This window comes from Corvus kubaryi, unplaced genomic scaffold (assembly GCF_017639235.1).
Source record: "Corvus kubaryi isolate FWS band 111438036 unplaced genomic scaffold, C.kubaryi_AGA036_p1.0 64923, whole genome shotgun sequence".
In the NCBI taxonomy this organism is placed as follows: domain Eukaryota; kingdom Metazoa; phylum Chordata; class Aves; order Passeriformes; family Corvidae; genus Corvus; species Corvus kubaryi.
In genome coordinates, this window is record NW_024581612.1 from 65,252 (window position 1) to 78,591 (window position 13,340).

At 40.6% G+C, this 13,340-nt stretch overlaps 1 protein-coding gene across 7 annotated transcripts in view; it reads right to left on the reverse strand.

Annotated features, from left to right (window-relative positions):
- Positions 1–407: 407 nt before the first annotated feature.
- Positions 408–13,340, reverse strand: part of LOC121672741 (forkhead box protein P1) — an 87,171-nt gene continuing 74,238 nt past the window's right edge. For all 7 annotated transcript variants that reach the window (XM_042045546.1, XM_042045543.1, XM_042045545.1 and 4 more), the window contains 2 exons: positions 12,097–12,263; positions 408–5,338 (listed from right to left, as the gene is read on the reverse strand). In XM_042045546.1, the coding sequence (XP_041901480.1) occupies positions 5,194–5,338; positions 12,097–12,263 (312 nt within the window). In that variant the 3' untranslated portion in view covers positions 408–5,193. The remainder of the gene's footprint in view (positions 5,339–12,096; positions 12,264–13,340) is intronic.

Below are 13,340 nucleotides of genomic sequence, written 5' to 3' on the forward strand. Positions count from 1 at the left end.
CTGGGAAGGAGCTGCAGGATGAAGACCCCAACCCCTTCCTTCATGTTTTAAAATAGAGTCCAATGAGAGAGCAAATAGCCCCCTTTGACCCCAACGGGCAAAACTGAAGGACCTCCTTGGAAAAATGGATGAATTCTTTGAAAGACAGTGTCTTCCTTGCTTCCAGAGCTCAAGCCTCACCCAACTGCCCTGTACAGACTGTCCACAAAACCACCACTAAAATACTTTGTACTTGGATGTGGTTGGAGGAGACTCAAGGAAAGAGATGAGATTTGTCCATCTATGATCGTCCTGGGACATGGATGAGGGGCAGCCAGCTGCTCCACAGATGAGGGACCATTGGGATGTGACATCAGAGTCACCGTGAGGAGGAAACAACAAAAGAACTTCGGACATGGCAACTTGCATTACCAGTGTGAACAACCAGCATTTTTATTGCATTTGAGAATGCTATAATGTCAGTAATTAGTACTGACTACACAACATTTTTTATTGTCTGTATCAACAGACATGGAATGATGGAATTACAGTTGATGTAAGGAATGAGTTTCTTTTATGCCTTATCAAAAAAAAAAAAAAAATCTTGTTACTGGCAGCACATACACACGAAGCACCATGCTAACAGTCTGGACTGTACCATTTTCATCAAGGCTTATGGGTAGAAGATACTTGGTTACCTGTTCTGGGCCCATTAAAATGCAGTCCTGAACTGCAAATTCACCTCGCAAGACTAGAATACTAAATGACTTCTGAAACATCTAAAAAATCACTCTGAGTTCATTAACCAAAGGTACCAAAGGATTTCAAAAGAGTTTAAACACGTTTGGTTTTGGTTTTTTTTTTTCCCATGCTATAATGAATGTGAGATTATTGGCGATCTGAAAACTACAATAGTTCAAAATTATTTTAAAAAACTTTATATATATATATTTATGTATGTATATATATAAAATATCTAATGATCTGCAATATTTGTAGAACCAGCATCTCTGCCCCGGTCTCTCCCCGAAGCTGAGCTCCAGGAGAGGGGAGGTGCAGGACCTGCAGCGGGACTCTTGCGAGTGAGAATCAAAAAAAAGGTCGTATTTTTTATGGTCACTTGTTCTACATAAGCCTTGATTTTATTTTTTTTTTCATTTCACTTCTAGTTGAATGCAGAAACCTAACAGGTTTTACATTTACAAACTTTTTTTTTTTTTTGTGGACAAGGAAGGCTTTGACTCTCATTCCTGACAGCGATTTACCTGATACATGGTACTACTTTCATAATGTACGCTTTTCTTTGAGAAAAAAAACATGTAACAAATTGTCTTTACATCTTGGCACCTTGTAAAGTTTTTTTTTTGTTTTTTTATACAAAAAGTTCAATAGTTTGACACTCCCCATTATTAATCACTACTTCACTGATAAACTTTGAAAGTGTGACCCTGGAATTCATCATGCAAAATATTTACTGCAGCAGGAGAAAAACATTTTTTTTTAAACAATTTTTTTTTTTCCTTTCAAATATATGAACTTTGTTTAAGACAGCCAGAAAAGGCAGTGGTAAGATAACAGAAGGGGTGGGAAAGTATCAAAAAAACCAGCTTAAACACAAAAACTGTACAAAAATGCTTCGATCAATGATAACAGGAGAAAAAAAAAAATCTGTCAACTATGTTACAATTTAAAAGCTGAAAAAAAAAAGTCAGGGATTTTCTCCCACATGTCAGCAAATGTCATCCAATATTCTTAAAGCAAGGATAACTAAATAAAATACATGTGCAGCGTATTCTGCAATTCCATTACATACAGTAGTTTTTTTTTTTCAAAGCTATTTTTTAGTATAGTTAATATAAAGCAGTTGCACAAAAAGCAAAAGGTGTTTTGACAAACAGGTCTGCATTTATTCCTTTTGAGGAATGATATCTAAAAAAAGGACCTTTCCACCTTTTCCTCCCTCCCCACCCTCCCCCCAAAAGACAAAGGCTCACACAGACACAGTGGGATATATATGTACAACATAATAAACCCCTCCCTAAAGAAGCAACTGTATATCCAAAGGGATACAGAATCAGAATTGTAAAAATCATAGTGAAGTTTGCTTGATGTAAAGCCTGAGATTTTCAGTTGGTTCTTCTGCAAGGCTGCAACACCTGCCAGATATGTTAAACTCTAATTTTTTATTTCTTTTTCTCTTTTTTTAATTTTTTTAATTTTTGCTACAGTCTTTAGACTAAGCATGCAAGACATACAACTAAGTGCAACTGAGTGAAATGTATTTTTTATTTACTCATTCCCTAACAGTTTGGACTGAGGTATGCGTACTAACAGTTTCTCATGCTGTTATCTTTACTCATGTCTAGCTACACATGCTGAGAATGAACTAATCTACCAGATTTTTATCCCCCTTCTGAATACCGAACTAACCAGCAAACCACTCAGTTTCGAAGCACAGGGCTCAATTCTCATGATCCCTGTCTGGCTACCGCCGGCACGTCACGAAGCTGCCTGGATATAATTTAAACCAAAAAAAAAAAAAAAAAAAAAAAAAAAAAAAAAAAAAAAAAAAAAAAGAAAAAAAAAAGGAAAAAAAAGTGTTTCCAAATGACCACAGACTGCCCTTTTTTTTCTATTTTTTTTCCCTTGTCTCTTTGAAACAGAAAGCAGAGTTGAGTTTTATAAAAGTTAACTGCCAATAAAATTTCTTGTACCAAAGCTTATGAGTGGACAGGAGTGTTATTTCCTTATGAAAAATGCTGACCAAAAACTAAACAAAACTGAGCAAATGTGCCAAGACCAACCAAAAGTAAAGCAGTCATCCCAGCACAGTCCCGGAACAGAAGTGGCACACAATCTGTAGAACCAAAGACCAAAAAATTATTATTTTCTTTTAATTCTAGAAATACCATTATGTCGTCCAGTTAAATTGTGGGAGCTTTTCTGTTCTCTTCTGTGTTCTATTAAACTGTCTCCTTTATCTGATACTCTTAATTTTCCATGAAATAATTGTGTCTTTGCTTTCTTCAGCTCCCTTCTCATAGCTCCACCAGTAACACTGATTCCTAGTTTTAGCCTCAAAAGCTCTCCTCGATTCCTCTTTACAGACTTTCATTTTGGTCACTGTAAAGAATTGCAAATAAAAAGTGACAACTTTGGTTCAGACATCTACTTGGCCTTCTAAATTTTCTAGAATAAAGGAGCAGTTTCCCTCTCAGGTTAGCAATAGCCCACATCTTGTCATTTCCCTCTAAATCAACCTCCTTTGATCAACAATAAGAGGATATTTGGCTTCATAAGATAAAGCATATAACAGAGAACATAATTTACTTTTGTGTAATATCTTTGGTAATTTTAGGAAAAAAAAAGGTACAAAGAAGAATATAAATTAAGCTCTGAAAGGCTTTTCGAAATAATAAAAAAAAGCTACAGTCCTACATAAATAAATGAGTGACAGAAAAGTGGTTGCAGAATGAAAATGTTTAGGTGTTTGGTGACTGAGGTTTACTGACCTATAGCAACAGATTTTGTATGTCATGTTTGCTTTGCAGAGCTTTGCCAGTTTTGCCTAACAAGCCCTGGCGCCAATTCTCTCCCAACTCTCCCGACTCCTCCGGCGAGGTTTCCATACTGGCTGGTGTAATATTGCATAACAATCCTAACTGCAGTACGGGATTTGCACAGCTGAAAATTAACACTTTAGCATTAGTGGGGCCCCGTCCTTATTAACTCCCATAACAAGTTCAGTCTGAAATCTAATTTGTATTCAAACAGATTAACCACCAAGCAATCCTGAACTGATGTTTAACCGTGAAACATCACCACGTACAGTAACAATTTAATGAAGTCATCTTTCCAACCACTATTTGCAAATGCAAATGTAAAAAAACAATAAGAAGAAAATAAAGTTGTAATAATAAATGTTTAGGTGCCCATCTCGGTAATCTTAGATATTCCAAAAAGATTTGTTGACCCATTAGAACTCGTGTTAAACAACCGAGAACCTGCCACTGTACTATTCATTCTCTACTAAAAGTGAAACTCTGTTGGTGCTGCATATGTTTCCTTGTGCTGTTCAATTTTGTGGCATTTGCTAATATTCACCGTTGCTGCCAAAAAAAGAAAAATCAAGAAAATCAAAAAACCCAAGCAAAACAAGAATATATTAAAAATACTGCTTTGTGGAATGAATCTGTGTTGCTTCCTACAGTGTTTCTATGTTCATCTGTCATTCATTCTCATTCTTGCAGTACTTCGTTCCTCTCTCTCCGGTGGACAACCCTTCCACATATATTGTGCAGCATTTGGGACCTTTTCAAAAAACAACAACAACAAAAAAGGAGACACCGAAATGGAATGTTTTCCATAGCTAAAGAAAACATGGTGGCATCTGAAGGAAACTGGAATGAATGACAGAAAAAACTACAAACAATTCAATGACATTCAGCTTCGTATAATAAAAACACCTATTAACATTCATCACAAAGTACAGAAAACGTTGAAGCCTCCGAGAGGCCCTGGGCCCAGATGAGGCCTGAGGTCAGAACTTAAAACGGTAGAGGAGAAGTGGGGTGGGAGAATAAAAGCAATACATTAAAAAGTTTGGGATAATTTTTTCTTTGAACCCCTCCCCGATATACACGCTCACACGCACACACACATACCCACACACGTGCACACACAGGCCTTCCCCATCCCAAATGGAAGCAAAAAAAAAAAAAGAAACCAACCAAAAAACAAAACAAAATGGAGTAAAGGCAGTGATAATCAACATGCAGTACTGTGCAAATATGTTGTCCATTGGAATCCTTAAAATCTGGGCAAAGACTTGATCTGCAGTTCAGGTGTACATGCTCAGTTTGATGTCCTCAAGTGTCCAAAATTGGCAGGACCTGCAGTCCACAGCTGGCTGCTAAATGCAAGTGAATCAGTTTAGCAAATTTACAACACTGATGTTGACTGTAAGAGAGGAAAATCCCAAGTACCAAACAAGTCCATCCAATGCACAGAGTACAAATTCCTTTTTTCAACAAAAAGTAGAAAAATCAAAAATACTCCCAAATGGGATACTTGATGGCACTAAGAGTTAACATATTTCATAGTTGTCAAAGTGGACTGAGAATCCTCCAGACTGTACAATAATGGAGAGATTTCACAGCTAAGTTTGACGTGTTCTTCCAATCTTCATTCTCAGGATAACGATGTCAGACATACTCATTCTATGTCCTCATTTACAGGTTCATCTTCATAATCTCTGTCATGATCAAAATCTGGACTGTGGTTGGCTGTTGTCACTAAGGATAGTGGGCCTTCATTTTCATCTGGGTCTAATGGTTCTTCTTTGACATGCACGGGGTGCCTGGGAAAACAAAACAACAGGCAATCAGCTAGCTGCTCATTAAAAAATGGTTTTGACAGCATGGGTGGTTTGGGAAGAAAGATGAAGTGGTTTGGGGGGTTCAGACCTGGAGGGCCAGGTCTGAGAGCTCCAGGTCACCAAGGAGAAGACCCTCAATGTCTCTGCTGGCCACAGAAGCCAAGCCAAGCACTATCTCCCAGTTAATAATCAACAGAACAAGAGTAAACAGCCTCAAGTTGCCCCACAGGAGGTTTAGGTTGGATATTAGGAAAAATTTCTTCACTGAAAGAGTGACCAAACACTGGAACAGGCTGCCCAGGGGAGTGATGCAGTCACTGCCCCCAGAAACACTCAGAAAACATGTGGATGTGGCACTTAAAACATGGGTTAGTGGTGGGCTTGACAGTGTTGGGTTAATGGCTGGACTCGATGATCCTAAAGGGCTTTTCCAAGCTTAATGATTCTAAGATTCCATGAAGGCTATGCCAGGCAGGCAGCACTCAGCTTCCCCGGGAAAACACTGTGGGAGGAGCACCTCGATAGGGTTTCTGTCTTGGGATCGAGAGCAAACGCTCTCAGCTGACATGTTAAGTTAATATGATCTTTGGATAAATAAGTGGAATACGCATCCGAAGGGGAAGGCAGCGGCCTGCCAAGGCCTCCGCGCGGCACAGGCTGGGCTAATCATCCTCGCTGTGTGTGCAGCGTCTCTCGTTAACATGCAGAACCTGTGAGACAACTCTCCAGAGGACGACCCCAAGTGAGGTTCTATCATTAATCAACTTCAAGCAAACACAGCAAAGAGACACCATGATACATGCTTTAAACTCCAAATTAATGCATATTTTTACAAACTGTCAATAAGGGAAGAAAAGCCCTGCCAGGAAACACAAACAGAGAGGAAAAGGCTCGCTCAACACAACAATATGATAAGAAAGCACAGTCCTAACGAGAATAATAACACTGTCAGCTGTAAACAAGGCAGAACATGATCCCCAGCTCATGGTGGGCACAAGGATGTACTAAAGAGATGAGATCTGCCAAATTTCTCATTACAGCAAAGCACATGAATAACCCGCAGGGGAATGGGGCTTGGTCATTCAAAATGGGTATGATAACAATTGAAAAATGTTGTTCGTAAATCATATTTACAACAAATCCTATACAAATACAAATTACCTTTTTTTACCTCTTTTTTTTTTTTTTTGTTCAGCAGCTTTTGAAATGTAAAGTAGCTATGTGAGTCAATAGTGTCTTGTTGGTGGGACTTTATAGGAAACTAGGATTTTATTGACATTACCAAGTATTAATAATGCGACACAGCGATGGAGACCCTGTTTGCTTCCTAAATAATTGATGTTGTAGGCAATCCCTTAAAATAAAGTGTTAATGAGTTCAAGTCTCACTCTCTCATTGAGTTGATATCCACCCTCCGAGACTCTTGTTTTTTTCTCTTTGCAGGCTGATTTAACCCTTTCACATATGCATCATGAACACATAACCTGAAGTACACACCTTCACTGTAAGAACTTTTTCTCTGCTTGCACAGATTTGCTTTAAAATTAATGATTTAAAATAGCTGCATTGTATTTTATGTTTTGTGTGGATAGGAACAACACCACTGTTTGTACTCCACTGCACGGACAGACAACAAGGATAAATCACTGAGTAGAGAAGATGTACTTAGCATCTACAGACAGACCAAAGCCAGCCTTGCCTACTTCAAGTGAGTCAGCTGTACCCTTGTACCCTATTTATTTATTTAGGCTTGAGCCCAGATCAGTTTAGGAAGCATCCAATTTGCTGACTACAGACAATTCTTATGTGAGCTGCGAATGCCTTTCAAGTCCCTGCATGTTTCAACTCCTTGAGTTGTAAAGTGCTGGATCAATACTTGAGTATTAACTGCACCTTCCAACTCATCCAAAGGAACAGTGGGGAGAAGTGATGCAGTATCCATGTACACACACCTTCTCCCTTCAAATTCACTAATAAGTTATCCTATCAATACACTTCTGTAAGTGAGGAGGTTCCTCTGCATGTCATGCAGTTTTTGAAAAAATTACACACGGAGAGCACTGCTCATACAATTTTAACCTAACTAGTGAAAAAGGAAGGGTAAAGAAAAGACTGGAAGGAGACAAGTCAAGGATGAGAAGTCAAGAATTGGCAAATTGGCAAGAATTGGTTTAAGAAGTCTCACAAGCAGACTGTCACGTTGGAGGTGTGCACGTGCTACCTGTCCCAGCAGCTCAGGGCCTCAGTGAATATTAAACTATGCTGAATACCTGCAACTAGAAAAACTTATATTATGAATAGGCTGTGGGGCCCCCTCACTTGGGAAAAAACATGAAATGAAAAACAGAAGAAAAAGGGGGAAAGAGCAGCTGCACTGAGAGCCCAATAAAGCCTGTGCTACCCGGCCTTTATGGCAGTGATCTTTTTTACTGATGTTTTAATGTCAAAGTCTTGCTTTTTTGCTTTCTGGTTTTGATGCTGCTGCTGCTGCTGGGCTTATTTATTTTTTTAAAGCATTATTTTTGAAAACACAGAAGGGAAATTTTCAAAGGGGAGAGGAGAGCATGTCTCATGCAGTGGAGAGGCCTTGGTACACGGACTGGAGTTTCTCCAAAGGCTTCCTGGTGTCCCAATGCATCCCCACCACCTTAGGTGCCAGCAGGTTAGACAGGTGCTCACTGTGCCCACCACCACTCAAAGTGCTGTGAAAGCTCATTCAAACGTCCCCAAACCTTTCCAAAGCAAACTCTGCCCCTCTTCTGGTTTTGTTGTGAAACCAGGTGGTTTTAACTGAGGTTCTCTGTTGGAGTGAAAGCTCCTCTGGACTCAGGCCAAGAGGAAAGCCAAAGCACAGGAGTTGAATTAAAACCTTTGGAGAAGCTGAGATACATGAACCCACACCAAAGTGAAATAGAAATATGGATCTTTAACTTTTAGTAGAAATATATGCTAAGTGCCTTAAACATTAAAAAACTGTAGCAGAGACCTTAAACACAGTTCTTACTGCAGCAGTGTTACCTTTTCACAGAATTTCTTTACTTTAGACAAAATATAGATAGAATTACACTGTACACATTTTTTAGACAGAGTGTTCACATAAACAATAAGAGCTGATAGAAACTGTACACACGAATCTGTGTAATACCTATGTCACACTTGTGTAAGGCTTATGATTGTTAGAATTAAACCAGGATAGGTTAAGAAAGGAAAACTAGAATAGTGTGTTAATCTTATTGGTCAATTAACAAATATAATCCACACTTCTGTAAGAAAAAAAATATAGAGGAAATTAGAAGAAGCAGCTGTTTTCTGCCTGGTGTTTGCTGTTGCTGCTTGGCTTTATCATGTAACCCCCTTGAACTCTGCCTTCAAGACAGCTGTGAGACTATGAAATAAAGAACTTAGCAGAACTGCAGCCTCCTCTGCTCTTTTACCCTGGTCCGAGATGGAAGGGTATCCCATCAAAAGCTCAACAGCTCTCTTTGAGGTTTGGTGTGATTCCCAGAGGTCAAAAAACAAAACTTGAGGTGTGAGAAGCAACAGAAGTTACTAAAAGCTGTGCTCCATCCTGGGTGAGACAAAGCCAGAGAGGGCCACAAAGCCATAGGGAGCAGAGTCACACCAGCCTCCCCCAGCACCTCACATGTTGCACAAACATCAGACAGCGAGCTTGGCAAAACCTGTATCCCCTAAATGAGGAGGTTATCTCAGTAACACACCCCCCAAGGGAGAGAGCTGCAAGGAAAACAATGCCAAAAAATTCCAACTCCTTGTGTATTCTGTCAGCTGTAACCACAAAATGGCATGTGAGGAGGTAGCCGTCCAGAATCCATGATTTTTCTCAAACGTTTTTGAGCAACTGAAATAAATAAGCTTAAATAATCTTGAAGGCAAAGGGAGACTTTCATAACCTCTCAAGTAAGTCTGAATTTCTATTTACCACCCCACCAAATCCTCAAATTGAGGAAGGAAAACTTCCTTTAGAGACTGAAGAATTCAGTCTGCTGAATTACAGAAAAGGTAAATGCTGGGTTAAGCAAAAAGAAAAAGAATGGGGGGGAGGAAAGAAGGCAAAGAAAAGAAAGGGTTTCCCATTTCTGTTTTTACAGCAGCAGAAATTCAGCACATTCCTTTTAAGTAGATGCCTGGGACTCCAGAAGGGGTTAACAATAAATAACCTTGCTGAACACAGATTCCCCTTCTTTTCACATCTGAGTAATTCTTTTGTTTGTCCACTCTGGGAACAGAGGAGTTTTTAATAAAGCTGACTGTTGTTTAAAGCCACTGAGTTCTGGTGGTGCACACAGCATGGAGTAGTTTGCTTTGTGGCTACCTTTGGAGCATATCAGGATGAAAGTGTTATGTCCCCAAGCTGTAATTATGCGACTACTTTCTAGTGGTTCAAAAGGAGGGAGAGAGAAGGGAAAAAACCCACCCTAGCTGTGGTTCAATGTGTCATAAAAAGGAAACGAATGAGCGGTAATAAGACTTCAGCTGAAGTGTTAGACTTCTTAGCTGTCATGTTAACAAGGTCCTTTAAACCTTACAATAAAGTTTAAAGCTTGATTTCTTCTAATATACTGAAATTGTTTAAAAAATAACTCGCATTATGACAAGGAAATCTGTTCTGAGAAAAAAAATGAACACGTTGTTAACAAAGCACGAGCATGGAAAATAAAAAGGCTTCACAGCGTCTGGAAAGTCACTGTTGACTCATGATTTTATTTAGTAAACAGGGTAAACCCCATGACGTGTGAATGGTGTTCTGGCTTTAGATCCCTTCAAACTACTTAGAAACACCATTATAACGGGGAGGCTCCGAGGCCAGGATTGGAACATCACCCGGCCACATTTTACTTAAGCAGAAAGAAATGTTCAGCAGAGAACACATATATTATCAATTCTGAGGAAATGAAAACACTCAGGAAACAATCATTTCCATATTACAACAGAAAATTGGATTTTCTGGTGAATAATGAAAATGAGGCATCACTCCCCCCGACCTCCTCTCTCTCCACTATTTGTTCTGTGCCCCTCACCTTGGTATCAATGTGCTAAGAAATGATTATTAAGTGCAGCAAAGGCCACAGCTATGCACGGTTCTGGAAGATGTCCTAGCCTGTTTCAACTTGGTTATTTTTCCCTCCTCTCAGTCTCTTCAAAGACAAGGAAACCTTAGGTGAAATGAGAAGTGCATGAACTGCACTAGCCTTGAACTTACTAAAAGATAATTACTTGGATTAACGCAACATCATAAACGTTCATCCTTGTCTGTTAGGCCAGGAGAAACCCTTGGGAGAAGTCTTGTTTCTGGAGAAAAGCCATGTCCCTCCATTCCTCCTCCACGCTGGCCCCGCATGGTCACGGGCAGAGGATAACGAATTGTGACTAAAACTGCCTGGAGATGAATCCGTCTGTGAGAGACGGAAAGTGTGTCATGCAACGTTACTTTGGGAGAGATAATTAATACTGCACAAACAATCACTGGAAAAGCTAAACACATTATTTGAATGTTTTGAAGCAAATGGTAAAAGACAATGTTTAAATTAATTATTAATTAAAAATGAATGTTGCCATCTTTAAAGATTTTTTTTTCAAAGCACTTTGTGCACTGATTTAAAAAGCTGCAATATCAAAGTATCCAGAGCCTCAGATTCCTTCGTGCCCCCTCCCCTCTGACAACACATTATGCAGGTGGGAAACTTTTTTGCCATTAAATGCTAATTAGTTTCACAACTAATTACTACCGTGGTATTAGGTTAATGTTTTTTCTACTTTTTGATTTAGACTTACTTTTGTAAATCCCTTATTCAAATCACTTTGAAGTAAAAGACTACAAATTAGTTCTCTTTTTAATGTGTAATGTGAGCCCTGCTGAGCCAGCCAGTAATTTTACAGGCTGTTTTAAGGAGCAGGGGGAAGACGGGCAGCACGGTCACTCACAGGTACCCAACTGCTTCTCCGCGCTTTTGGGAACGACAGGACTTGTAAACTCCGGCTTCCTCACCAGCCGCCAATTACCCAGCGTGTGATGTGAGGGGAGGGGGGAGTTTACAGCTTTGCAAACTCACTCCATCACCCCATAAATACCGCACACACCCATCGGGGCATCACACCCTTCCTGCCTTACCCTTTCCTGTGCCCGCCCGCTGCCCGGGTGCTGCTCACGTTGAGCAGGGCCGGCAAGCCCCCGTCACTTCGTGTGGTTATAGACGCGCTCATTACACCGCCGTCTGTTGCTGTAATGCCCCTATTAATTCTCCTTTTGATATTTTAAGAGCAATCTATAAATCACACAGACCTTCATGTTAATGCTTAGCAAGACCGTTTTGTGTTGAGTGGTTTTTTTTGGACGCACCAAACAAGCCCATTTCCCAGCTCTGCCCAATGGGCTGTGCTCATCACGTAGACTGCGGGGGACAGAAATCACAGGTTTTCTCCAAGAAACGTAGTTGCCTATGAGATTTTGCAAGGTTTAAAGAAGAGAACTGCAAACAAGTGAACAATTTTATAGCCCTGTGTGCTTCTTGGACTGGACTGAGCTGATCAGTTTTATGTGGAAACTGGTAAATGGCTCTTTTATGTTCTAATCACCCTAAGCATGTCCCCAGATGGAGGTAGATGTCTGCTCTTGCTGCTCCAACGATGAAGCTCAGGAAGGAGCCAGGAGTCTCCAGAGTGACCCTTGAGCAAATGGAAAGACAAGACCTAGAGCCAGCATGCGCTTCTGCCGTACTTACATCGCTTGCATAGGGGAACGTCCTGGACTGCTGTCACTCCCGTTACTGTTCGTATGCTCCATTGCACCATTGAGCTCTTCCCTCATCGCACTGGCTAAATTGCCCAGAGTGGGATTTCCCATGGAAGCAGTAGTGTATAGAGGTATACTGTTCTCAGCCATTGAAGCCTGCCAAGGACACAAACAAATCCATGAAGAGCCATGACTAACGTTTTTATACATTGCACAACACACTCACTTGTTCCAAAACATTCTCCACATCTACATTATTTGCAATTACAGGTTCTTTTAAATATTGTACTTTCTGATAGGTATTACCCTGGTTCCATCAAGGGAAATTTAACATCATTTAGATCTGGGTTTAAGGATTCATAGCTGTATTGGCTTATAACGGGATGGAGCTTTCCATTCCCTATTTGGAATTACACCCCCTGGAAAAAAGAAAATGTCCTTTCTCTATTTTTGCTTCATGAAATTATGTTTGGGGCTTTGGGGTATTTTTTGTGGCTTAGGTTTGGGCTTTGTTTCTAATGAAATGGGGAAAAAAATTCGAACTGGCTCAGCTGGTAATTCTTTCCCACTGGAATGAGTGGGCACCAAGCAGGAGTGCAGCATCACCGAGTTTGGTTTTCCTTGGGACATGTGTGAGGCTGCCATCAGCACTAACTGGATCAGAGCTGCACCAATCTACCTGGGAGCTGAACCACTCCATGTGGAATTTTTTTAAACCTCACCAACTCAATTCCTACCTTACAGGTCTGACTATTTTATTTCGATTTTTCCTTTTGTTCTAAGGAAACACCATGCAGCGGCACACTGGAGTTGACTTTCTAAGTGGAAATCTTTGTAGGAAGAGAATGAACTGTTAAATATTTTCCTTCTGATTCCCACCGTTCTGCCTGCTAATATTTACTGTGTGTCAGCATTAGCTCATGTTGACAGCACAGTCCCGGCCCGGCGCAGCAGCGGTGGGAACGCAGAAACCTCGAGCCCCGGAGGAACCCAGTGTTTGGTGGGGATGGGAGGCACTGGAACGGGAGGGAGGCACAGGGATGAGAGGCACAGCTTTCCAACGCTGTAGCATCCAAGGACTGGAAGGACATTTAGCCATTTCATCCATCCCAAATGCATGCAGCTGACATCATCTGTGGCTCTCTAAGCTGTGTCAGCGCCGGGCAGCCACAGACGCTGGCTCGGCAGTGCTTGACCTGCGCTGGGAAGAGGTCAGCTGGCTGCAGTGGCCAA